The sequence below is a fragment of the Leptonotus elevatus genome, chromosome 16 (genome assembly GCF_054856555.1).
Source record: "Leptonotus elevatus isolate MCC_2025b chromosome 16, RoL_Lele_1.0, whole genome shotgun sequence".
Classification (NCBI taxonomy): domain Eukaryota; kingdom Metazoa; phylum Chordata; class Actinopteri; order Syngnathiformes; family Syngnathidae; genus Leptonotus; species Leptonotus elevatus.
In genome coordinates this window covers 18,833,844-18,857,863 of record NC_141254.1, presented here as the reverse complement: position 1 = coordinate 18,857,863, position 24,020 = coordinate 18,833,844, and the positions used below count along the sequence as shown (strand labels likewise).

At 44.9% G+C, this 24,020-nt stretch overlaps 5 protein-coding genes across 7 annotated transcripts; 1 reads left to right on the top strand and 4 right to left on the bottom strand.

Annotated features, from left to right (window-relative positions):
* Nucleotides 1-588: 588 nt before the first annotated feature.
* On the bottom strand, nucleotides 589-4,952 carry stc2b (stanniocalcin 2b). 2 transcript variants are annotated; one of them, XM_086098397.1, is made up of 4 exons: nucleotides 4,683-4,952; nucleotides 2,958-3,100; nucleotides 2,662-2,873; nucleotides 589-1,625 (listed from the first exon to the last, which is right to left on the bottom strand). In XM_086098397.1, the coding sequence occupies exons 1-4, from the start codon at nucleotides 4,825-4,827 to the stop codon at nucleotides 1,412-1,414; spliced, it is 714 nt and encodes a 237-aa protein (XP_085954523.1). In that variant the 5' UTR covers nucleotides 4,828-4,952; the 3' UTR covers nucleotides 589-1,411. The 2 variants fall into 2 exon arrangements, with proteins under 2 accessions (XP_085954523.1, XP_085954522.1); XM_086098396.1 differs by having other exon boundaries at nucleotides 2,662-3,100.
* Nucleotides 4,953-5,976: 1,024 nt separating this feature from the next.
* bod1 (biorientation of chromosomes in cell division 1) lies at nucleotides 5,977-8,151 on the bottom strand. Its single transcript, XM_086098398.1, has 4 exons — nucleotides 7,992-8,151; nucleotides 7,710-7,882; nucleotides 7,030-7,154; nucleotides 5,977-6,944 (listed from the first exon to the last, which is right to left on the bottom strand). The coding sequence occupies exons 2-4, from the start codon at nucleotides 7,851-7,853 to the stop codon at nucleotides 6,755-6,757; spliced, it is 459 nt and encodes a 152-aa protein (XP_085954524.1). The 5' UTR covers nucleotides 7,854-7,882; nucleotides 7,992-8,151; the 3' UTR covers nucleotides 5,977-6,754.
* htatsf1 (HIV-1 Tat specific factor 1) lies at nucleotides 8,125-13,818 on the top strand. The gene is made up of 10 exons (XM_086098393.1): nucleotides 8,125-8,328; nucleotides 8,991-9,149; nucleotides 9,224-9,434; nucleotides 9,701-9,748; nucleotides 9,825-9,979; nucleotides 10,597-10,760; nucleotides 10,858-10,954; nucleotides 11,062-11,151; nucleotides 11,230-11,367; nucleotides 12,295-13,818. Exons 2-10 carry the CDS (start codon nucleotides 8,991-8,993, stop codon nucleotides 12,532-12,534), a joined length of 1,302 nt encoding a protein of 433 aa, XP_085954519.1. The 5' UTR covers nucleotides 8,125-8,328; the 3' UTR covers nucleotides 12,535-13,818.
* Nucleotides 13,814-20,421, bottom strand: tpst1l (tyrosylprotein sulfotransferase 1, like). 2 transcript variants are annotated; one of them, XM_086098395.1, is made up of 6 exons: nucleotides 20,306-20,421; nucleotides 18,005-18,534; nucleotides 16,584-16,742; nucleotides 15,151-15,404; nucleotides 14,537-14,732; nucleotides 13,814-14,266 (listed from the first exon to the last, which is right to left on the bottom strand). In XM_086098395.1, exons 2-6 carry the CDS (start codon nucleotides 18,410-18,412, stop codon nucleotides 14,231-14,233), a joined length of 1,053 nt encoding a protein of 350 aa, XP_085954521.1. In that variant the 5' UTR covers nucleotides 18,413-18,534; nucleotides 20,306-20,421; the 3' UTR covers nucleotides 13,814-14,230. The 2 variants fall into 2 exon arrangements, with proteins under 2 accessions (XP_085954521.1, XP_085954520.1); XM_086098394.1 differs by lacking the exon at nucleotides 20,306-20,421 and adding an exon at nucleotides 19,705-19,916.
* Nucleotides 20,422-21,679: 1,258 nt separating this feature from the next.
* On the bottom strand, nucleotides 21,680-24,016 carry crcp (calcitonin gene-related peptide-receptor component protein). Its single transcript, XM_086098354.1, has 6 exons — nucleotides 23,978-24,016; nucleotides 23,645-23,681; nucleotides 23,383-23,481; nucleotides 22,309-22,403; nucleotides 22,175-22,232; nucleotides 21,680-22,056 (listed from the first exon to the last, which is right to left on the bottom strand). Exons 1-6 carry the CDS (start codon nucleotides 23,983-23,985, stop codon nucleotides 21,928-21,930), a joined length of 426 nt encoding a protein of 141 aa, XP_085954480.1. The 5' UTR covers nucleotides 23,986-24,016; the 3' UTR covers nucleotides 21,680-21,927.
* Nucleotides 24,017-24,020: the final 4 nt, after the last annotated feature.

The window sequence follows — 24,020 nt, the reverse complement described above, 5'->3', positions numbered from 1 at the left end:
ATTGTACAGTTTTGTTCAGGTGGCATCTTTTTTTTTTTAGATTAGCTTTTTACTCTTGCTGTTTGAACTTCCATCCTTTCTTTGTTCCTTTCTTTGTTCCAGCTTCCTCCCTCCTTCCTCCCTCCTTGCGCCATCCTTTCTTCAGACCCATTTTATTCATGGTTCCTTGCATCCTTCCCTCCTTCCTTCCTTTCTAGTTTTGTTTCTGCGCTACCTTATTTTATCGTGCATAATTACATCCTTCTTTTCTCGGGAGTTTTCATGGACCCTTTTCTCAATTATTCTGTAATTATTTGAAATGACCTGTAAAAATAAATTAATTCGAAAAGTACATGAGTTTTCAGCCACAGTGTACATGTAATGCATGTATAGTTTATAAAGATTTCTGTGAAAAGTGACTTGCTGGAAATAAAGTTTGAAAGTTTGTTTGCTATCTGGACAAATAAAGCAAATCTCAGAAAGGAATAAAGGTCACTAACACCTTACTTGCTAGAACTTTTGAGATCATGGCCGATGTTGACTAAAAACTTTTTGACTGCTAAAAATCACGATGAAGTATCACCGAGTTCAACACACTTAAAGCCAACCTCGTTTTGTATATTTTTTAAATCGTCAATGAAAAAATATCCATGTTGAAATACACTTGTTGACTGATTATCACATCACAGGATATTCGATAAAAGCTTTTTTTTTTAAGTAATGAAAGTATGACGCACTTCCTCAACACTCCAGCAGGTGGCGCCAGATCAAAGATGCGATATCAAATTCACAAACTTGTATTTAAAAAAAAAACGGAGAACATTGAAAAGACTCGTACAAAGTTGCCCATAAAATACTGCAAAAATAAAGAAAATATGTGGAAGCCGCACGACACCAATTAAGAAGTCGTGATATTGAGTTTGGGTCAAATTTCAGAATTAACTTAAAATGCCCTTTAACCTTTCTAGGTCAAATTCATTTAACCTTTTCAATGTCCAACTGTTTGTTTCCGTACTTCTTGCACAAGGAGCACAAAAGCAAAATTCCCAGCAGGTTTTCATTTCCAAAATTTGTCCACGTCTGCCTTTCTGTGACTCCTCCAGTCTTTCTCATCTGAGTTGCTATTTCTTGTTTGAGGCCTTGCACTTTTGGATTGCTCAGTCGTCTTGGTCTCATGATCGCCAGGCAGAATCCCTATCGGAATTTTTGTAATTAGCTCCTTGTTAAGCGAAAAACAAGTTGGTCAAACAAGTTGCAAAACACTGAACAGTTGAACATTTAAAAGTTCACATGAGGGCAAATGAAGTTGAACTGCAACTTAATTTAGTTCAACTTAATGTTTCATCTTGAAATGTCGCCCAAAAGCCCAACATTGTGAGCAGCTCGTGAGGTAGATGTTCCTACGGCAACAATGACGAAAACAAAAGTGACATCACGAGGTGGTGACGTCATCCGGCGTCAACTGTCCAGCTGTGGTTGGCGCGGCACTGGAGGCGGCGGCGGTGTCATTGCGGTTGCAGGTGTTGCCCAGGCTGCCGCACAGCGCCCCCCAGTGTTCCCGGCATTGCGCCTGCAAACGGCGCCTGACCCACGCACCCACGTTGTCGCCGCACGTCAACAGGAAGTTGATGAGCTCGGCGTGCGGCCTGGCGGAGCAAAAAAAAAAAAGAGATATGACCCCCGTAGCGCATGTCACGACATTCAGCTGCCGGCACTTCACTCACAGAAATATTTCAAGCCTAACTTAAGATTTATGTCTTTTTTTTTTTTTACATGACAAATTCCCAATTACTTTTTTTTGTTGTTGTTGATAATTTTAACACAATGCTACCCAAAAAAAACTTATATGATATATATATTCACTAGTCTAACAGACTAATTATTTATTAATTATTTGAAATGCATATTCCTCAGGTTTATGTATTTAGTATTACTAAAGTATAATGACTTTTTTTTTTAACGATTTTGGGATGTCTGCATTCAGTTTAATTCCAAAAACATAAAAATGTAAAAAAAAAACAAATTAAAAAATGCAAAAAATAAATAAATAAATATACAAACAATATACTGGTACTTTATGTATTTTGAATACTCTCATTATTATTAATTTAGAGTAAATTATACTTAATACTAAATACATAAACCTGAGGATTATGCATTTCAAACAGATAGGCTTTATTAGACTAATGAATATGTATTATTTGATTTGGTAGGTTTGTGTTAAAATTAGTATTATTTTTAAGTAAATGGGAATTTGTCATGTAAAAAAATGACAAATATTTCTGAGGGTGTATATTGTTTGAATTGCATAATAATCAGGTTACTTATACACGATAAATAAAATGTGAAAAAAACTTATGTCATTTTTTTTTGCCATTTTTTACATTTTTATGTTTTAGGTTACATAAACCTGAGGATTATGCATTTCAAATAAATAGGCTTTATTAGACTAATACATATGTGTCATACAAGTTTTATTTGGTAGCTTTGTGCTAAAATTATAAAAAATAAAAAAAAGTAAATGGGAATTTAATACAAAAATTGGGCTTGAAAATTTTCTGCGAGCGTTTCCTTGCAGTGGACCGACGATATCACTTGGTGGCGCTAACGCACCACAAAGCTGCTTTTGTGGCCAACCGACGAAATAGCAGCTGTGGAGTGATTTGGGAAATGAGGACTCACCCCGGCGGGAAGAGCAGGTGGAAGTGGACCAGGCTCCCCAGGGTGTCCTCGTGGTCCCGCAGGGCGACACACAGCTGGTGTTTGGCGAAACATTCCCTCTGCAGCGCCGACAGCAGATCCTTGACGGCGGCGCAGCGTCGACTCACGCAGCTCAGACGCTGCCGAAGGCCCGAAGACAGGCAGCGGAGCGACTCCTTCACTTGCCACTTGCCCTGAGAACGCACCGCAGCGTCAATAGCGAAGCGAGCGGCAACAATTTTTCCACAAAACGGCAAACCAAAGCGCGTGCACGTCACCTGCGCGTGGTATCGTCCGGCGTGCTGCAGCAGCGTGACGCAGATGCCATGAAGACCGTCCATCTGGCATGAGTTGTTGTTGAAGCACTGAAAGGTCCCGCAGCCGGCGTCGCCGGCGCTCGCCAGGCAGTTCTGGATGTCCGCTGAGCGCGGGGGGGGGACGCAGTGCACATTAGCGGCGGCCCGGGACATTTGCTGCTAAAAGACGTCCGTCAGCAGAGTACGATGACGTCATTGTGATGTTCCATAGAAGCGCGGGTGTCCAATTGGCATATGCTGGCTCCCTCTAGTGGTGCGTGTAAGCATCACTGCTTAAGTACTGTTCAGTTGTATTTAAAGGTTTAGAACAATACATTTCATTTCAAACTGTTTTTCAACTTTCATTTTGCCGCACTTGATTTGACATCGAATCGCCGAAGATTTTCCTTTTCTGAAGAGCGAGTGTTCGACTTTTTTATATTTCTTTGAATCAATACATCATATATACACAAAATGTGTACCAGATGAAAGACCAAAGTCGTAGGTATACTTTTTGTATTTATGTCATGTCCATACTTTGTGTCAGTGCAGAGTTATAAGCCATCAAATAGAGGAAGTGATCATGTGACATGTTGCCCAACCAAGGGGTAAGTTGTCACACCATATGGGGTAAGATGTCACTAAATAAAACAAGGACAAAATTATCCTTGTTTTCCTGTTTTTTGTTTGTTTATCATTGATCTTGAAAATGTTACAGTAATTGAGCAAACTTTAACATAAAATACGATGAAATAGATGAAAGTCGAAGCTCTGAGCCTCAAATGCCTGTTTTGCTTCGCTTAAACTGCAAATTTGAGATTCAATTGAATTGAAAAAAAATTAAGCATTTGAGTTAATAATGCATGGTCGATCGTGACACTTAAGCCAGCCCCGACATGTGGTCGTCCTGCCGTTGCAACTGGAAAATCCATCTTTAAACAATGAAACAGAAGACGGCAAATTAATTTCCTCACTCTTCAGACGAACAATTCTGGCATACGTGAGCTGAGTTGCCAGAGTTGCTTTTGTCTGTGGCGCATTCTTTGCATATGTGACGACGACAAACCCCAAAATGACTGAGACAAGTTGCCCCAAAACGACCATGTTGACCAATTCTTGCTCTGGTTGAAAGTTAGTTTAAAAGAGAGCAGTGGCTGCTAGAATTTGTACGACACCCGTTTCAAAATATATGAAGTTGACATTTTTGACTTTGGGTTGTGTAAAACCGATAACTGGCACTCATCTCATCTCACAAAGGACACAACCCCTGACCATTAATATGAAGAAAACTGGTACAGGTATTCCACTTTTGGTGGACAAGAAAATTGCAATGTGACAACTTACCCGTGAGACAACTAGCCCCGCTTCTCCCTACTCTTTAAACTGTGCACGTTGTGACCAAAAATATGATACGACTTGGGTTTTTGATGAGGCCTGCTAACACTCCATTTTTAATGCTGTCATGATGGTGCTACTTTTAGCCAAGTTGTACTTTTTTGGCGATAGTCTGTGTCAAGTTTGAGAAGCCCAGATGGAGAACATTACGACGTGAATCCGATTTTGTGAAGTTGCGACACAGCAAAAACTGCGCTGGGAGTTGTTTAGTGGGAAGAATTGAGGTTGTTGCAAAACAAAACAAAAAACAAAAAAAACCAACAACAACAACAACTTGCAATTGCCACCAATGGTCGTGTTTGTCGCTCCCACCTGTGCTCTGCAGGGTCAGGCGCCGTTTCCAGTTCCGCGCGTGCTTGTCCGTGACGTCACGCGACGGTTCCGAGGCGCAGACGCGCAAGCTCGCGGGTAGCAGCACGAACACAAGAAGAACCAGCAGCCGCGCACGCGTGTCCATAGTTGCGCGCAAGAGCTTCCGTCGAGCCGCGAAGGGGGGCTCTTGTCAGTCCGGGTGGGTTCTTCCGTGGCGCGAGCGGCGGCCAAGCTTTATGCACGCTCCCGGGACCCGCCGTGCGCGGTCACGACCGCGACGGCCAATAGCAGTGCCGTTGTACACGCACGCGCACATCGCCATCACGCGCCGAAGGTGAGACGACAGCCTATCAGAACCCGGATGTCGTGCGATTCGTCATCAGCGAAAGGATTTGAACGAGAAGTATCATCACATATGAATCATGTTGAAGTGTGAACAAAGAAACAATAATTAGTCAAGCTAACGCGAAATAAGGACATAAGTGGACACGTGTAGCTGAAACAGTGACAATATATAAAGCTGTGAAATGTGCAAAAGTTTTCATGAACATAATTAAAATAAACGGTCTTAAGCCAAAAAGAGAACGTTTTTGCTTTGTATGATGCAATACAGTTAAGTAGTACTAATATTTTTTTTCTAATAACTAGTTTAGATTTAACTTGGATGTGCAGTAAATGTTTTATTGTATCATTTTCCAAATAGTTTTTATTGTATTTTTTTATTATAATTAAGGTTAAGGTTTGTATGATTATGATCAGTGTTGACAATCAATCAAATGTACATGAATAACATTTTTTTTTTTTTAAAGAAATGAATAAACCTTTTTCTTGCGCATAAATAGGCTACAATGCTACATAACGCTTCCATTTGTGTGATTGTGGTGTTATTGTGCCGTACCGACGATGAGGACAAGCGGCCATTTTGAGACAAATCAAACAAGGCTTGTTTTTGTGTGCACACATCTATCGTGTTGTAACTGTGCGTCTGCGAGGGGTCGAGGGTCAAGGTTGGTCTTCTCTTCACTTCAAAGCATTTGATTTGACCTTTTTGACCCGCAGTCATATGATCGCATCGTCTGCCCGCCAGCCAACCAAAATGCTTCATTTCTACTACTCCAATACACACACACGCACGTGTGCACGGTTCAGACGCTTGTTTGGATGTTTTTAAGAACCTCGCCCCCTCCCTCTTCCAAACCCACACACACAAACACCGAGTGCATCACACATGACCGAAGCAAAAGAACCACATTCTATTCTGTTGACACGATGGCTCATGCAGCCGATTGCTTGATTGCATTTGGAGATTATTTTATATTTATTGCTTGAAACGTGAACATAAGTCTCCTGAAACATTAGAAATGTACATAAATTTCAGGATGTCACCAAAATAATGAGGTTACACACACAAAAAAAACACGACAAATTTTTCCGTCATGATTTTTGACATTTGTCACCAGACAACGCCTCCTTGTGGACTTCAAACAATTTGGCCTTGAAAATGGTCGTACTAGCTTCATGCTAACGCATAACGGAAAATGCCATTGACGAGCTGACACTTAGCATTGGTAGTGGTTAACCCGAACAGCCGCGCAACAAACAGATAATAGGACTACGCTCACAGGCACATATTCTTTATCCTCAGTTTCATACTGCCCCCTGGTGGCCAAGGCAGGCACACCAGAAGGAACAGCATAATGAATAGAATTGAAGCACCAACTGTTTTTTTTCTTACACTCCATGTTCTTCTGTTTTTATAAAGGTAGCAAGGGAACAAACTCAACTCACGTGTCAAGGCACCGCTATCGTTTGGAAATTGGAAACATTTTTAGAAAATGTCACACACACTGTGATAATCAATTTCCTTCGTTTCAGGGACAAAGGTGAAGTCAAAGCAGTTTGATGAAGTCGATTGCATGTGTGCGTGTGATGCACAAAGCAAACATGTTTACGGCATGAAACAGTCATGTGACCCGCTTTGGGGTCTACAAGAGGTAATGTCGAAACGGAATGTTCGGAGCGGAAGTCATCGTTATCTCGCCAACACGTCATGTCCTGCCTGGCGGTCCCCTTTAAGGGGTTTTGGGTTCTTCAGACGGTTCTGGCTGCTCGGCGGCCACCGCGACAGCGCCGTCCTCCTTTTTGTCTCCCGACAGGAAGTCGTGGATGGCCGTCTCGATGTGCGGTCTGAAAGTGTGGTTCATCTTGGGGTCCACTACCTGAGTGATGATCCGGTCCACCCCCGACTCCAACATGCCCGACCTCCACACACAAACCGCAACCAACCTCAGAAAACGCGCGTGCACAAAAACGTAATGGCTGGACAGCGCAAGCGGAGCCGACTTACTGGACTACGCTTTGTCTGAGTCCGTTCCTCATCTGGTTCTTATTGATGGACGGCTTCCACTCCTGAGTGCTCAGGTGCGACGTCACAAAGTTGTCTACTTTCTGACGGAGGTTCTGGTAGGCTGGCTGCAAGCGGCGGCGGTGACAACGACAATTTAGGATTGTGTAACAAATGGAAGCAACAACCTAAATAGCACCTTGTTAGACTTGACCTTTTCTTTGTGACTATTTCGGTCTACATATAACGCCAAGCAAAAAAATAAATAAATAGACGGAAGAATGCAATTCTACTTCATGGTCAGCAGAGACTTCACTTGTTTAAAACTGCATCATTAATTTGCTCCATTGCAATTCATTCTGGTTCTGCGACAGGTGATTGTATATGTCTAAAAACACAACGCTCGTTACCTGAACAGGAATGAATTGCTTAGTTTTGTTGAATCAAACGAAAAAGTCTAAATTAAAATGCGTAACTTATCTCGTTTGAACGTATTGATACGCTTCTGTAAAAAAAAGAGGGGGGAAAGTACTGTACAGTACATACATTGATTACATTGAAATAAGAGTGGCAATAATGACAATTTTAAAAAATATTGTTACGCTAGTGGTAATCAAAATAAATAAATACGTTGATAAGAACCATAATGAAGCATTTTGGCTTTGTTAGCATGAGTGGGGCACCTTGGTGTCAACGTCCGCCAGACAGTCTCGGCGGAACTCGTCGAACAGTCCTCGGTTCTTCAGGTGCTCCACGATCGTTGCAATGAGTTGCGGGTCGCCAGGGGGCAGGTTGACCGGATCCGGGCTCCCACCGCCCTCCGCCATCGTCCGCCAACACCAGCTACGACAGGCAGCTTCAACAATTCGAATCAACCAGTTAGCTACCAGCTATCACTGCCATCAAGCTGCATGGCTAGCTCGCGGGCTAACGAGTCTGTTTGAATATACGGCCGATTTGTTTACCTGAACCAAACGGCCGGGCGGAGTGGCCGTGGTGTTGCGTGTAACTGTTTCTAGCAACATGCAAGGTCGCGAGGCGCCTAGCACGATTACTACTACAAATCGAGCGGTCCCTAGTAGAATGGATACACACATGCGCAGTCGGACTCTGACCCCGGAAGTTGTTGATTCAAGCCACACCGCGAATTAAGCGTCGAGCTAAACATTAGCACAGCGTCATTGTTTCCAAAAAATTCAAATGAAAGCTCTTCTGTCCAAAAGAATGTCGGCGAGTTAAGAGCTCGTTTCGCAAACGTCTGCAGCTTTTCATCGCCATTCGGACGTCCAGCGCCACAGAAAGGTAAGGCTAGCTTAGTGGTGCTAATTTAGCATCAAGTGCGCGTGTGTGCTGTTAAAAATAGCGAACACGTCCATGCACCAAAATAACTCGCAAAGTCCTGCTCGCATTTGTTTACGCTCAGAGCTGGTGAGCTCATATTGAAGATCACTTAGCTCATGTAGTCCTAACATGTTCTTAATATATATTAATGCAATGCAATTAAATTTGTAGAAAAAGCAGTAATAGTAAAATGCCCCAAAAAATATGCAGGTTAAAAACGATAGGGCAGAAGCAAAGCTCATGATACATAATATAGATAAAAATGTTTGTTGACAACCGAGTAAACAACGAATTCGCTCTAGTGTGGATAATGCAAATTTAGATGATACAGTTACAAGGACAACGTGCATAAAAATCCGAATTTACACAAAAACTAAATTCATGATATACATTTAGGGGATTGGGATGCATTGAGACCGTGTATAACTATAAATTGTGTTTCCTCCACGAAAGCAGACTGATTATCTTCCTGTGATGTTTTTCTTTTCAAAATAAGACATTTGCAAAAATGTGCAGTTATTTTGAAAATGACGAACCAATGATTTAAATCATAATTGCTTGCTGCAGCCCTCGACTGTTTTGTGCGGTTGTTGTTGTTGATGAGGGTGATAATGTTTTGGCAGATGAGTGGCAAGGCCAACAAAGAGTTTGAAGAGCAGCTGCGCCTTCAGGAGCTGTACAGCGGGAAAAGCCAGGATGGTTCCGACTCGATCACGTACACGGACCCCAATGACGGCACCGTGTACAACTGGGACCACGACAAGAAGGCCTGGTTCCCCAAAGTACGGCCGCACGCCGCCGTCGGCGCACAACCGGGACGCGATGCTAATGTTGACGACGTTGCGGTTGTGTGCAGATCACGGAGGACTTCATGGCGGCCTACCAGGCCAACTACGGCTTCACGCAGGAAGGCGACCCAGACGCCAGCAGCGCCGCAGCGGGGACAGTCGCCACGGAACCGGAGAAGAGGCCGGCGGCCGGGGAGGAGACGGCGCAAGAGCTGAACTCAGAGCAGAGTGAGGTCAAAGACGGCAAAAGGAAAGGAGAGAAAAGGAAAGCGGATCCGGGTAAGGGCGCCAAGCAACACAGAAGATGAACATTAGCTTGTGATGTTGTGAGTTGTTCCCAAAAGAGGCTGCAAGCTGTTTGCCGAAGCTTAATCGAAAACATAACAGACATCAAAAAGAATGACACTTTTGCATTGTTAGCTAAATGCTAACAATGCAAAAGTGCTATAATGCTTTCAGCAACAGATGTTTGAACTGCGGTGCTCGCCACGAGGGTGCCGTGATTATGATGGCGGTGGTGATGAAGACCGTGTCTTGTGTTTCAGGGTGGTTCGACATGGAGGACACCAAGAACACCAACGTGTACGTGTCCGGTGGGTAGCGCACTTTCGCATGACCCGTTTCGTCTTTGTCCCGCTCCGATTGGTCGACACATTCGTCTGTGCTCAGGCCTGCCCCCCGACACGAGCTACGAGGAGTTCGTGGAACTGATGTCCAAGTGTGGCATCGTCATGAGAGACCCCGTCACCGAAGACTTCAAGGTCAAACTGTACAAGGACAAAGACGGCAACCTGAAAGGAGACGGACTCTGCTGCTATCTCAAGGTCTCTCAAGCGCAAGTCCTCCAAAGGGACTCTTTCTTGTCCACTTCCTCCTCTTTGGCAAATAGTAAACAATTCCCCCCCAAAAAGACAAAGTGTATTGTGTATTTAAAACTGCCCGAAGAAGACGGCGCTAGTTTATTGCGGACGCTGTGGCCTCAGCCCTTTAAGCAAACTGTTGAACACAAATGGTTGCACAACACCACAAAAAATGACAATGTAATTGTACTCGCCGTCCCATGGTCTTTATCCTCTGCGTAGAACGACAATTAGTGCCGTGCTGATGATCTCAGTGAGCAGCTGAGACAAAGTTTAATTTTTTATTTAGCAAAACTGCTTTTTATTTAATTTTTGTCATATCGCTGTGATACTTAGTCAATAAACTCAAGGTTTTAGTCACATCATTTAAAAAATGATATCATTAGCAATCTGTCCTCTACTGCCCCCAGGTGGCCACATCAGAATGAGCAGCACAATTGCAGGAGAAAGTGTTCAATTCTTTTGCTTTCTATTTCATATTTTTTGTTATAAAAGGCTGGAACGGATTGACGGCTTTTCCATTCATTTGCGGGAGCGCGCATGCTGAGCTTGAGCCTAACTGTGTTTACGTGCGTGTTCAGAGGGAGTCGGTGGAGTTGGCCGTGCGTCTTATGGACGAGTCGGAGATCAGAGGTTACAAAGTGCACGTGGAGGCGGCTCGCTTCGAGCTCAAGGGGCAATACGACGCCAGCAAGAAGAAGAAGAAGAACAAGGAGTACCGCAAGAAGATGCAGCAGCAGCAAAAGTAGGAAGGGGGGTGGGGGGGGGGGGGGGTGCGTTAACGCGCGCGCGGCCGTGTCTCATTGCGATGCTGATGTGTGCGCGCATGCGTGTCCGAGCAGACAGTTGGACTGGAGGCCCGAGAAGCAAGGAGACGCCAGGAAGCGGCACGAGAAGGTCGTCATTATCAGGAACATGTTTCATCCCAGCGATTTTGAGGTGCACATATTCTACACGCACACGCATGATCTTATGCATGTGCACAAACGTATGTACAACCGTGCACACGCAGATGTTCACTCAACTGGCATGTGCGTGCATGTCAGGAGGACCCTCTGGTTCTGAACGAATACCGCGACGACCTGCGCTCGGAGTGCGAGAAGTTCGGCGAGGTCAAAAAGGTCATCCTGTTTGACGTGAGTAACCGCCGCCTTGCGATTGGCCGCTTGAGACGGCGACGTCGTCATGCCGGTTGTGGCGGTGTGCGGGGGCAGAGGCATCCGGACGGCGTGGCGTCGGTGTCCTTCAAGGAGCAGGAGCACGCCGACGCCTGCATCCTGTCCTTCCACGGACGCTGGTTCGGAGGGAGGCAGCTCAGCGCGCAATTCTGGGACGGCGCCACCGATTATCAGGTGGGGAGGCGGATGCTCAAATTACAATTTACGTATGAACGCGCATGATTGATCCGCGGTCGGTTCGGATCACGCCTGATCCGCGGATTGGTTGGGGTTGGGGGGGGGGGGTGCATTCACAGTCCATTCTGACATGTCAACAAAGCTGAAACATAATCAAAAGAGCTTGGCCTGATTAGTTCATCAACGCTACAATGCATGTACATTAAAAAAAAAGATGCTGCGGCGGAGTAATGGCGAGCAATAATCATTTCGTCTGTCCTAATTTTCATTCATGAAATTGGACGACAACATAAAGACCCATTTACCTGAAAATATAGCACAACTCAAATTTATCAGCCGCTGCCGCACACTTGCGTGTGGACTCGGTTGACAAAACGGTGAAGTGTTGTTTTAAAACCAAGATCAAACGGATTAAACATGTTAGACACTCGCCTCAAGGTCTGACGAGACAAAAAAAAACTCGCCAAAATTACGTGCGCTTCTGGCGCCAGGCTTTAGTCACAGCGGTGACGTTCCTGCTCCTCCCCCCCCCCTCCCTTCTTTCTCTCCTTCCGCTCCGTTACAATTGGCATTTGAATCGCAGCCTTTTACGATTACGTAATCACACTTTGTCCAACCGCCATTTAATTGCAAATGCAATTAATCATTCAACTCTAAATAATAGTAGCGCAAATAAAGTCAGCATTCTCATTTAAAGTCAGAATTCTGGCTTTTTCCTCGTCACTGGCCCTAATCCTTCCCTAAAAAACAGCTATTAAACTTTTTTAAAGAACCAATTATTTCATGATAAGCTAAATTAAGTTTATATATATATTAACTTCTTTAATGGGGAAAAATACTTGTTAAATTAAGAAACATTGCAGGATTGTTGCTTATGTGAAAAGCGCAATATGTCATGGTGACGCTCTCGCATGTTGCACGAAGGTGGAGGAAACGAGCCGCGAACGTGAAGAGCGCCTGAAAGGTTGGACGTCCTTCCTGGAGACGGCGCAGCCGGCTGGTGGTTCTGCCCCGCCGCCAGGGGGCGCCACGGAGGCGGCCGGCGCCGCACCGCTACTGGAGGCGCCGCAGCCCGACAAAAAGCAGGAAGAAAAAGACGGGGACGACGACGACGCCAAGTCGACCGACAGCAGCCTTGCGGCGAGCGACAATGATGACGCTTGACTGATGAGACGCCATTTTGTTGTGGGCGGGAGGCAAATCAAGCTTCAACTGTCCATTTAAGGACAACATGAAACTTCTTTTCATGGAAGTTACGATTTCCATTAGACTCTGAAAATCACCTCATCATATTACGAACGTATAATAAACCTCGTAGCAAAGTCATTTTCAACTTGGATCACAAAATCAATAAAAAAAAAAAATTAAAGCACATTCATTGCCAGAAAAAAATGAACGTTCAATATCACGTTGTCACATAGTAAGTTTAGTATCAGCATTTAACAAAATAAATGAAGCAATTCCTTCCGCTTCAGGTGACTGGCAGTCAGTTTTTTGCTCCTCCAAAATCAAAGTCACGAGCTACCAAACTACGCTGCTCGAGTGTTTGAAAAAAGTTCAAAAGAAGTCACCTGACGCGGAGGGAATTGCTTACTTTTGATTGGCTGAATGCGCAAGTCAAATTTGTCAGGTTAAAATGTGATACTGAATCTTTTCGTCCTCATGTGGCAGCAATACGCTCCCATAACGGCCTAAATAAAAAATGTGAATTTTTCATTTGGAAGCTCTCCCCTCAAACAAACGCAGGTGCTTGGACCCAAGATGCCGCCAAGTTTATGACTTGGCATTTTTTTGTATCTATACCATATGGAAATAAAATAATTACAATCAAAAATAAATAAATTGGCAATTAGGCAAACTCCACATCTGCAGGAATGACTAAGAATTTAATTTACTCTTATCTCAAATCATGGTTCTACATTGAGATGAAATTAATCCGTTCCAGTCCCATCCAAAATGTTTATTTCCTTATTGCACTGAAAAATACTGTCACGTCTAAAAACAGTTCTAACATTTCTCTCCACATAAGCAGCAAACACAAGCCCTACCATATATTGTCCTTCCTTCCTTCCTTCTGTGGCGGTTGGCAGAGCACCTTAAAGGAGCATCAGCGCCACCGACTGGTGGTGTCTTTCTACTGCAAGGAAACCAATGTGAATGGATGGTGGCCACAGAAGTTTATTCCTATCTCAGATTTTGCTCTTATCTAAAGACAATTGGCTTGTATCTTGAAAAAAAATATAGATCAAAAGCGGCGGCACCACCGTATTATCCAAATTTTGTTACGAAGGGATTTGATCTCAAGGAAGGCTCGTAGATCTGCTTTGAGAGGGAAAATGGCACTTTCTGTTAACTTCCATTTAGCAAGAAACGGGATGTAAACAGGCCGCCGGTTTGGCACGTGAATTTCAACGACTAGCTGCTAAATAAACCAACTCCTCGATTGTGTCATTTGTATTTATTATTGACTTTGTCGGTAACCATGGAAACGAGCTGTGCAATAATGAGAGCAACCGCGCGACCATATGGACATGCGCGAGCACGCCGCCCACCAGCCCGCCATTAGGGGGCGCCCATGGGCCTTTCGTAATAATTTATTAAGAAAATAGTCTTTAAAAAAAGTCCATCGAGTGGTTCACATTAGCGGTGAGGTCACAGATCCAGCAGATCCGTAATGGTGGCAGCGGATGGCGTACGAGTCCACAAACGTCCACGAGAAGAAGAAGAAAAAAAAGGCCAAAAGATGTTGGCAATGCGTGGTGGGTGGGCGGTACAGGAAGTGTGCCTTTAATGTGCGTCTGGGTACCGCAGCGTTTGCGTGTTGGAGGGTCCAGAAGGTTCTTCTGCCTTCTTTTGTTCTTTAAGCGGCTCCGGAAGGTTCCGCCACCTTCCAAGACTGATGAGAGAAAACAAGAGAGCAACAAACGCTATGAACTCACTCAACGACGTTTGCCATTTGGAAATGTTGCCGTTGCAGCAGGGCCGCGTCCCGCCTACGACGCCGCTCATCAGAACGCAAGCTAGCGAGCGCCGCTCATGACCGGTTCTCAAACCGTCGCCCCCTTTCGTTACCTCGACGTGGTTAGCTTGCGTGAGATTTCATTTTGACGGGCTTGCACTTGTACGAGTTGCATGAGCTCCGCCTCCCGCGTTTTTTAGCGGTTACCTGGGCCGGGAGATGGGAGAGCGGCGGCGCACGGGAATAGTCTGGCGGGTTGGCGCGCGGGTCGTATCCGAGTCGCGCCAGCATCGGCGCCACCTCGGCCATGTGCTCCACCACGTCGTCGGGGATGTGGCCCACCCACTTGGCCAGCGCCTCCGTGTTGACCGGCTTCACCACCTGGTCCGTCGAGCGCTCCACCCTAACGCGCGTCACAAAAACACAACAGCACTTTTACCAAGCGAGACAAATGTTAAAATCGTAATAATATTAAAAGCAACATGCTACCGACGAGCTAACTGACTGCATGCCCATAATCCCTCAAACTCCTATTTTGGGTGTGTTAGTGTGCATGCGTCGACCCCCCCGCCTGCAATATGGAGCCATCTTGCGCAATATCTCCTCGCATTCCTAAAATATTTCCTCACACCTTTTGACAACCTTCCGAGCACGTCCACCTTTCTAGCATATCAAGTCCAGTTGTTTTGTTTAGCCTTTCATCGCAAGCGTCAGACAAAGCTTCACACCTGCCAAAAATGGGCGTCACACCTGCCAAAAATGGGCGACACCCCCCGCCGCCCTATCCAAATCTCATTTTTTGAAGACGGCGACGGACTCACTTGGAGAGCGAGACGCCGCCGGCCTTGCCGATGAGGTCCTCGTGGTGCAGGACGGCGGGGTCCCAGCGGAGCTCCAGGAAGCGAAGCAGCTGGCGCATCTCGCGCTCGGGCCGCAGCACCAGGTGCTCGTAGCGCACGGGCAGGCAGCGCTCGGGGCCGGCCGCCACGCACTGGTTGAACATGGTCTCCACCGCGTTGCTCCACTTGCTCAGGCAGTCGCGCGGGTTGTTCAGGTCAAAGCCCGAGATGGTCACCTGGGGGGGCGCCGCCCACAAATTAACATCACCCGCCAAATTCACACTCCTTGAATTGTGTCCTCCTTGGCTAGTTTTTGCACAACACATCACTCGTAGCTCATCATGCTAAGCTTTTTGGATTTCAGATATTTGGTCCTCTCGGGCTGCATTTGAAGGAAGATCGCGTTATATGCAGACAAACACTGCATTCAAATGTGGCCTACTCCGTCTATTGTTCGCAGCATGCCAGCCATGAACTCATTCACTGCCATTGACGCCTATATACGTCAAAAATGAATTTGAACTATTTCTATTAGTTTTAACATTTTTCCCCACTTTTGTTAACAAGAGTATGAAAGCCTAGAACTTTTTTTTATTGTACATTTAGAACAGATATGAAATTTGTGATTAATTGTGAGTTAACTCGTGAAGTCATGCGATTAATTACAATCATTTTTATCACCTGACGCACCTAATTAAAAAAATTAATATTTTCTTTAAAAAAAAAAGATTTAAAAAAGAAAAAAATATATTTTAAAGAATCTTTTCTTAAAAAAAAGATTTAAAAAAGAAAAGATGATTAATAATTAGGGGCATCAGGTGATTAAAATTTGTCATCACATTTTATATCTGTCAAATCTAGGTTTTTGTACTCTTGCTAACAAAAGTGGAAACAAATGTTAAACTAATAAAAAATTGTTAAAATAAATTTTTTGCTGTTTATAGGCGTCAATGGCAGTGAATGAGTTAATATCCCATCATGCTTTGCTTTCGAAAAAAATATTTCCGAGGCTGCATTTGAAGGCAGACAAAGTTAAACACGGCCCTTGATGCCTTCTAACATGACCTTAGGTGTTTTATCTTACACAAATTTTCATCCCAAAATATTTTGTACTTCAACCGGTCATTCAGACAGATCGGGATGTGGAGGAGTTCGTCTTTGGGGGCTGAGAAGACTCCTTCAAATGTGGCCTGCTTCGCAATCTTGTCAACTGTAATGCTTGCATGGGGATTTGGGAACGGTGTTTTTTTAGAGGCTGCATTTGAAGGCGGATATCTGAGCAATGCTTTCAGAATGGACCAATGAGAGTTCATGTGTTGTTGTTTACAAGCGTCCACAAGACACCAAAGAAACGCTGAAGGCAGCGGTAGCGCATTCACACGCGTCCGTAACGTGAGGAAGGCGGCGACGCTCACCTTGCGTGAGATGACGGAGTGTATGGAGGCGCGTCCGTCTCGTACCATCAACACGAACTTGCTCTTGGGGAAGATGTGAGCCAAGTACGTCAGCGACTTCAAGGCGAAAGGATCTTTGTTGCACAGACGAGGCGCCGGCTCGCCGTGGCCCACGATCACCTGACACAAACACGCAAGTGGAACATTTGACATACGAACGTCAACTTGCTAGGCGTCAACGTATGTCTTTTCGTCTTCCCTGATTGGCTGGCAAATTTCAGTTGATAATCTCCTCTAATGAGCGGACACGTCAAGCTTTACGTAGCGTCACTTGGCTAAAAACAGCTCATGTGAATTTTATCCGCCATTTTAACATTTTGTTTGAGTCTTAGTCCAGTCACGCTTGTACGTTTTTAAACATAGCCACCCACATCCCGTTTTCATTTTGTCCATTTTTAGTCGACTATAAATCTAGCATGTTAATCTTTATTTTAGTCCAAAAATCATAATTTTATTAGTCTAGTTTTAGTCAACAAAAACTGTCAACGTTTTAGTCAGGACAATCATTTAACCCCCGTATTTTTTTGTCAGCAGATTATGTTGAACATTTCGGCTAGTAAACATTCGAATGACTTGGAACGTTATAACCGTTGGATTAATGTTACGTTATAACTATAATTCACTTTTTTTTTTTTTACCTTTCACTGCGACTCCGCCTCCTGTCAGTCCCATGCGTTTTTGCACATTGCACTCGCTAGCTGCAGATTTGAAAGGGGGCGTGTCACATGACAGTGTCACATGACAGATGAGCAGAGACGAGATTTGATGAAATCATATCATTTTTGTCTCGTTTTTGTTCATAAACTAAAACGTCCATAGGTTTCAGTCGAGTTTTTATGAAGTGAAGTACATTTTCGTCTCGTCTTCATTCGTTGACTAAAATGCAGACTGATTTAGTCAGTTATTGTTTATTAATGAGGGTTTTAGACTAATAATAGACTAATTCTCGTCCGGTGAAAAATGTGTGTTGACGAAATTATTTTTTTGTTTTCTTTGACGAAATGAACACGAGGGAGACGAGCAGTTGATGACGTCACGCGTAGACCATGCAAGTGAAAAGTACACAAGGGGGTTTTGGGGGCCCAGACCAAGCTCTAATTTGAAGTCAGAACCAGCCAAACTATGAAAAAAAGGGCGACTGACCGTCCAACAAATATGGTAATTGAAAACATAACTCAACAGATTATTAAGATAATGGTTAATGTAGATGCTAGATGCACGGTGTTAATGCTTTACGATCTTCTCCATTTAAAGTGCTTTACCGTCTTGGGGCATCTAAAAGCAATTACAAAACTACTTTGGAGGCGAGGGAGTGCAAAATGATTGAGCAAGGCCTTATGGGTCCCGATCCAGAGTGCGGCGGTGCACGTTATTGACGTCACCTCCAGGAGGAAGGCGCGCACGGCCGAGTCGAGGACCTGGTCGGTGACGCCGGCCTCGTCCAGGCGTATGCGCTCCTTCACAGAGCGGCTCCAGGAGGCCCGCATGGTGAGCAGGCGGGGGATGACGCGGGTCTCCTCCCCGCAGCGGACAGCCTTGTGGGCATCCAGCATGACCCGCATCAGTGTCGTGCCGCTGCGGGGGAAGCCGCCGATGAAGATGAGGGGCGTGTCCTCAGGAAGGCGCTCGCCCAGCGAGGCGTTGGGATTGGCGGAGCCTCGGCGGAGCTCCGCCCAGCGGGAGCGCTGGCTTCCGGGGGGACAGTCCAGCCCGCTCAGACCCAGGTAGAGCAAGGAGGCGGAGCAAAGGAGGACGCAGCCCAGCAGGATGTTGGATCGGCTCACTCGCATCTTTGCCCGGGCCGGGAGTCGCCGAGGTCCGCTTGTAGGTTCCGGGCCTGCCGGGACGCTCAGGTGAGGGCGGGGGCGCTTCCTGCCGGGCCCGCGGGCCGGTTCGCGTCCATCCTGTCCACCTGAAACAACAAAACAGGCCGTTTGCGTCATGCAAGCAACGATGCAGAACGAGCCCACTGTGAGTTCCTCCAGAACATTCCCCTGAAGCAGCCATCCGAGCGCTTGGCGCCGTCCTCGGGGAATGGAAGCGGATCGGAGTTCACGACACCCTCGCACCGCGCCGCCGCTAATTACGCATCTCCCGTGTTTTTACTCTCATTGACGGTTTTGCCCAGCTGGCAGATCGTGTTCCTATCGACCTGCCAGAACCACACACTTCCTCATTTTTACGCCGCTGCCAAGTGCTGACTAATCTGCTTCCTCATTTTTTCAACTACAACAAGGCTCGCTGGATCGGGACAGGGACACTTGTACTTGTTAGATGGTTCTGAGCAAAGGAGGGTCCTCAATAGCATCTCGTGTGCTCAATCAGTAAGACTGAAGAGCTTCACAAGCACGGACACTTCTTAGCCGAGTCTGGTTCTGAGCAGGTCCAACAGGTGCCCACATCTGGAATGAGGAGTTTCATGAGCACTTTTTGGCTGGTTCTGCGCCTCCATCCAGAGTGGTCATTTAAAGTCTGATGAGCTCCAGGACTACATCATCTTAGCTGGTTCTGAGAGGTCCAACATGACATTAAATTTGGCCATGAAGATTCAGCAGCTTCACAAGCTCTTACATCTCAGCTCCCTTTAGCTGGTTCTGAGCATAAAGGGCTCCGTCAAATGGGTCTTCTCAAGGTTCTACTGATCCGGTAGAATTGTTTCTTACCTGAACCAAGTGACGTCTATCTGTTTGAGTGAACCATTCAACAGGAAATGAGCTCGGGGCCACACAAAACAACTGACACAGCCATCGGACAGAACACAGGACGCCGACGAGGTTCTGATCCAAAGACGAGTTAACGTGTGTTCCATGACGTGACGTTGAGCAGATTTACGAGCAGCGCCATCAACAGGTCAACTTGTTCCAAGCTCTCCGTGAGGCCTGGTGGCCGCCAGCGATGCCACATCTGGCCGGCTTCCCGACGAACCTCCAAGTGAGGCACCAACGGAGAGCAGGCCCTGGCCCGGCCCGAAAACGCGACGAACCAAACAGAATGAAAAGAGCCAGGGCAAACATGAGCTAGCTAGCCAGTCGCTATGAGGCGTCGTGAGCTCCACAGAATTTGTCGGATGGACTTGACTCACCCGAGACTCCCGCGGAAGAAAAAGACGCCGAATCACAAGCGTTGCGAAGCTCTCAGCTTTGGCTCCGCGGCGGAAATGCCTTCGCCATGTAGTCACGAAGAAGCGGCAAGTGAAAATCAAGTTTCCAGTCGTCGCTGGCGACCGCTGCCGAGTATCAAGTGCGCACGAGCGACCGACGAATGGACGAGGAGGATGGAGGGAAAAAAGCAGAAAAGAGCAAGCGCCGCCCCCCTCGTGAAAACTCGGCGCGGATTGGACGAGTGCATGTTTGGAGCCTTCCCATTGGTGGAGCCCTTAAATGGCAATTCCGCAATAGTAGAATTCTTTTTTTTTTTCCCACTCCACTTCCGCACTCGAGTCAAGACCAAAAAGATTTCAGCTCATCGATTGTTTACGTCCTTATTAAAAGCTCACCGGGGACGTTTCCTGAGAGCAAAGCCCACCTCAAGTAATTCCCTTTCCACTTTATTGTGAAAGAGCCATTTGCAACTACGTGACGTGACGTCCAAAGTCTAAAAACGTAAAAAGAGTAGAATAACTATAAATATAAGAGCTTAACGATCGCTTCAATCGTCACCACAATTTTGAAATCAATACTTACGGAGAAAAAAAATCCTGAATATATTTCGGAGGTTGAAGTGTGCATCAGTAGCGAAGTTCGACGTACATTTTGTGACTGTTTTTGAACATTTGAAGCTTCTCCCCCGTTCAAGCGTTTTCGATTGTTCCTCCACGCATGCGCAGTCGGCGCCTACACGAGTTCAGCCTCAATAATACACGTCAATAAATAATAAATGATTGATTTGTACCAGCAGATGGCTGGACAGTCACACGGAAAGTGATGTGCAAATCAGGATATTGATTTTTTTCCTGGAAATTGCCACATTTGCTTGCCTGTTGTTGTCAAAGCAAACATTTCCCCTGGAACTTACTGCTTGAGGACGCGTATTCTCCTGTCCTCCATTTCCAGCCAACATCTACTAATGACCTCATTTGCATCAATCAAATACATTTGTTTGCCCAGGCACGTCAGACTCCAAATCTCGCATCATGTGTGCAGTTTGAATGTTCACCTTTCCTTCTAAATTCCAAACTACAGCCTGAGGCCACACTTTTTCTTTCTTTTTTCGACATGACATATTTACCCCCCCCCCCACACACACACACACACACTTACTTACTTAACACAGTGTCACTTAGAAATGAAAATGTCCATAAGTCCATTCTCCATGACTGTGATGCATCTGACAACTACAACCAATAATAAATTGGCTTGTAGTGTTGAAACAATTAATCGATTTATCAACAACTAATCGATTCCCCTGCTCTTAATTGTCTAAAAGTTCTAATTTAACAGTGACTCGCCCCAAATGAGCTGTTAAGGCTCCAGCTCCATATAACAGTGACTTGGAAAACCAGTTGAAAATATAGACAGCAATAACTTAAGAGCTGCTGGGAAGTTGAAGTCGTGTGTATCAAATCTGCAACCTTTGTTGCCTCAGTGTTGCTGTGTGAAAACAGGAAAAGTTACATTACAAAGCAACAGGAAGTGCAAACCCCATTTTAGGCTTCGCTTCCTTCCAATCATCCGTATGTCACAGAACGCTTTGTTATGGCACACCTGGGTCATTTACAAATTGTTGGACCAAACACGGTCAAGACATGCCCCACTGAATTTCAATGTGAAAATCAAATATTACTGAGACTTTTTGAATTAATGGCAGTTATCATTCACAATGTAATAATTGCATCCAAGAGGGAAAAAAAAGTTCTAAATTCATGTTTTTTTTATGCTTTCAAGGGTTCATTTCTGCATGTTTCTTTACATTGATGGCCAACACGTCAATTGTGTAACTCACATGCTTCCTATGAAGCTGTTTTTGTCTTTAGCATTATATAAGAAACAAGTTGTGTTTCAGTCATTTGCAAAAGTCAGTGCACCCGCTGACTTTCTAGTAACAAAGCTGTGGCAAAATTCAAGTCATTATCATCCTTTATGATTTTTTTTTTCCCCAACACAAGTTGAATAAATCTTGTTCAGACGAGAGGACAAAACTAAAAGACCTTTTTCCAGATTTTCTAGATGACGATGTTGTGCCTCAATATGATCCGAGCCGTCGCCCTGTCATCGGACAGCAGCGTGGGTTGACGACAAGCTACAACAGTTCGCTCGCTTGGGAAGAGACGGGAAGGGAAGCGCTCAGAGTTGACGTGGCCACACACTCACGCCGCCCCCTGATCGCTAATCGCCGCGTCTTCCTGCTCCGGATCGCCGGGTAGAATTTCTGAGATGGTCTGGATGAGCTCCTCGATCTGCTCCTCTGACAGACGCTCCTCGCTCTCCTCCACCATCTCGGGCGCAAGCAAAGTACAGGGTACTCATTTAAGTGGTTGTCGGTGCACCCTCCAGTGGGCAAAACGGCAACAAGCTACTTTGAAAGATTGAGCGGATGAGGGTGAAAAGACTCACTAGCTGCATCTCCACTGCGGTCTGCGGTCGGTGGTTGAGTAGCTGCAGCTTCTCAGCCCTGGTCAAGTGTGAAAAGGCATCAGGATGACATCGCAAGCGTGTGACTCCTATTTTGCCAAGGAGGTGAGACTGACTTTGTGAGTTTGTGACGCATCATGGTGGACAGAAAGGCTTGCACCATCTCGGGACGCTGGCGGCTGCACGGCGTCTTGGACAAGTACTTGAGCGTCTGGCTTGTGGAGGACACAAGTGAAAGGGTGACAGTGGTGGGGAGAAGTCACCTAATATAAAAACGTGCTTACTTTATTTTTACTGAACTTTAATCTGAATTTAGTCCCTACATTTGAAAACATGCTATAAATATAATATGCTATATTTGTTATTAATTCATGATATTCATTCATGCGAAGAAGACACTGATCATGTTAATGATCTCACAACAATTAGGAAACAAATATTCTAAGCAACACTTTATTTCTATAAATCTCTTCACGTATTTATATTTTTCAACAAGTACGTCTCCAAAATTCCTGGGAAATCGCAATGTCCCACCACTTGTGAGCTATTTGTCAAACAGGCTACTCGTGTGGTTCCTGTGGGCTCGCCGGTGACTCCTGCAGTCAAGCGTGCATGCAGCATGTTGTTGTTGTTGGCAAATGCAGTGCATCTTGGGCCATCTTAAAAGCCAGAGAACTATCTGGAGTTCAACCCAGGTTTACTTTTTAATTTTAATTAAATTTTTTTACTTGTTATCATTAGTAAATCCAGTATTTGTTAGTCAATTTACAGTGTTAGCAAAGCTCCGGGAACAAGCTTCTATTTTTTTTTTTACACCGTAAAAGTCAAGCCACACTAGCCTGCTCTTAAAACAACATTGCAACATGTAGGCCTAAGATGACTTGTTTTTCCTTTTTCCCATGACGCGATAGGTAAGGCAATAAAACAAAAGAGGTCAATGAGTTTATGTGCAGAGAAGTCTGTTTTCATTGCTACCACAACTGCTATGATAAAAAAACTGACAATAAAAAATGGATTTTTATTTTTTGTCTTTTTTTACTTACGGAGTTGAATCAGTAATTCTACTTTTACCCGTCATTTTTTGTGTGCGTACACATTTGTTTGTGTATTTCTACTTAAGTGCAGAATGTGAGCACCTTTGCCACCTCGGGTGTGTGAAGCATCGAGAAATGAAGACGTAATGTGTTCACCTCATACATGACGGTGTTGAGATTCTGCTGCCCGGCGCTGTGTTTGCTCTTGCCACTGTCCTTCTTCTGTTCTTTCAGGTCAGTTAGCAGCTGGAACACCTGACAAACATTTATACAATACACGCATTTCAACAAATATTTTTACAGTCCACATGTTTAAACCAATGATTCACTTACTACACGTATATTACACTTATTTCTACAAACATTTACTCAAGCAACATTATATAACATTAAAGCAAAAGTGGGCAAATTCCCTCACCTCATAGTTGCTGAGCATGGCAGCGTTTGCATTTTTCCTAATGAGAAGAAAATATACAAAGTTCACTCAAACATCTACAGTATATTCATTTACTATATCTATATTATTTTTAAATCCCCACAATTTAATAAATTGAGCTAGGTAGGTGCACTTATTTGATCGGGGTTCCAGTGACGTAAAACATGTTTAAATTAACCGTTTAATCAAATAGCACACAGCATAAGGTTTAATCCTCAACAATGCTACCTATAAGTAAACTCAATGTGGCATATTTGTATAGGAAATAAATAAACACAAAAGCCATGAAACACAATGCTAAACGATTGAACTTACACTTCCATGTTGACAAGCGTTTGGGTGCATGCAAAATAGTCCG

Excerpts from the sequence above, each read along its gene's own strand:
- tpst1l (XM_086098395.1), bottom strand. The coding sequence starts at position 18,412 with ATGCGAGTGAGCCGATCCAACATCCTGCTGGGCTGCGTCCTCCTTTGC. Across the intron at positions 16,743-18,004 it reads TGCGCGCCTTCCTCCTGGAG|GTGATCGTGGGCCACGGCGA; the intron begins GTGACGTCAATA and ends TGTTTGTGTCAG. Across the intron at positions 14,733-15,150 it reads GGCGGCGTCTCGCTCTCCAA|GGTGGAGCGCTCGACGGACC; the intron begins GTGAGTCCGTCG and ends GACGCGCGTTAG.
- htatsf1 (XM_086098393.1), top strand. The coding sequence starts at position 8,991 with ATGAGTGGCAAGGCCAACAAAGAGTTTGAAGAGCAGCTGCGCCTTCAG. Across the intron at positions 9,150-9,223 it reads AGAAGGCCTGGTTCCCCAAA|ATCACGGAGGACTTCATGGC; the intron begins GTACGGCCGCAC and ends GGTTGTGTGCAG. Across the intron at positions 11,152-11,229 it reads AAAAGGTCATCCTGTTTGAC|AGGCATCCGGACGGCGTGGC; the intron begins GTGAGTAACCGC and ends GTGCGGGGGCAG.
- crcp (XM_086098354.1), bottom strand. Across the intron at positions 22,404-23,382 it reads TCAACACCGTCATGTATGAG|ACGCTCAAGTACTTGTCCAA; the intron begins GTGAACACATTA and ends TCCACAAGCCAG. Across the intron at positions 22,057-22,174 it reads CCGCAGTGGAGATGCAGCTA|ATGGTGGAGGAGAGCGAGGA; the intron begins GTGAGTCTTTTC and ends CTTGCGCCCGAG.
- bod1 (XM_086098398.1), bottom strand. The coding sequence starts at position 7,853 with ATGGCGGAGGGCGGTGGGAGCCCGGATCCGGTCAACCTGCCCCCTGGC. Across the intron at positions 7,155-7,709 it reads TGGCGGACGTTGACACCAAG|CCAGCCTACCAGAACCTCCG; the intron begins GTGCCCCACTCA and ends CGCCGCTTGCAG. Across the intron at positions 6,945-7,029 it reads CTCAGACAAAGCGTAGTCCA|GTCGGGCATGTTGGAGTCGG; the intron begins GTAAGTCGGCTC and ends TTGTGTGTGGAG.
- stc2b (XM_086098396.1), bottom strand. The coding sequence starts at position 4,827 with ATGGACACGCGTGCGCGGCTGCTGGTTCTTCTTGTGTTCGTGCTGCTA. Across the intron at positions 3,101-4,682 it reads CCTGACCCTGCAGAGCACAG|CGGACATCCAGAACTGCCTG; the intron begins GTGGGAGCGACA and ends CCCCGCGCTCAG. Across the intron at positions 1,626-2,661 it reads CACCTGCTCTTCCCGCCGGG|GCCGCACGCCGAGCTCATCA; the intron begins GTGAGTCCTCAT and ends TTGCTCCGCCAG.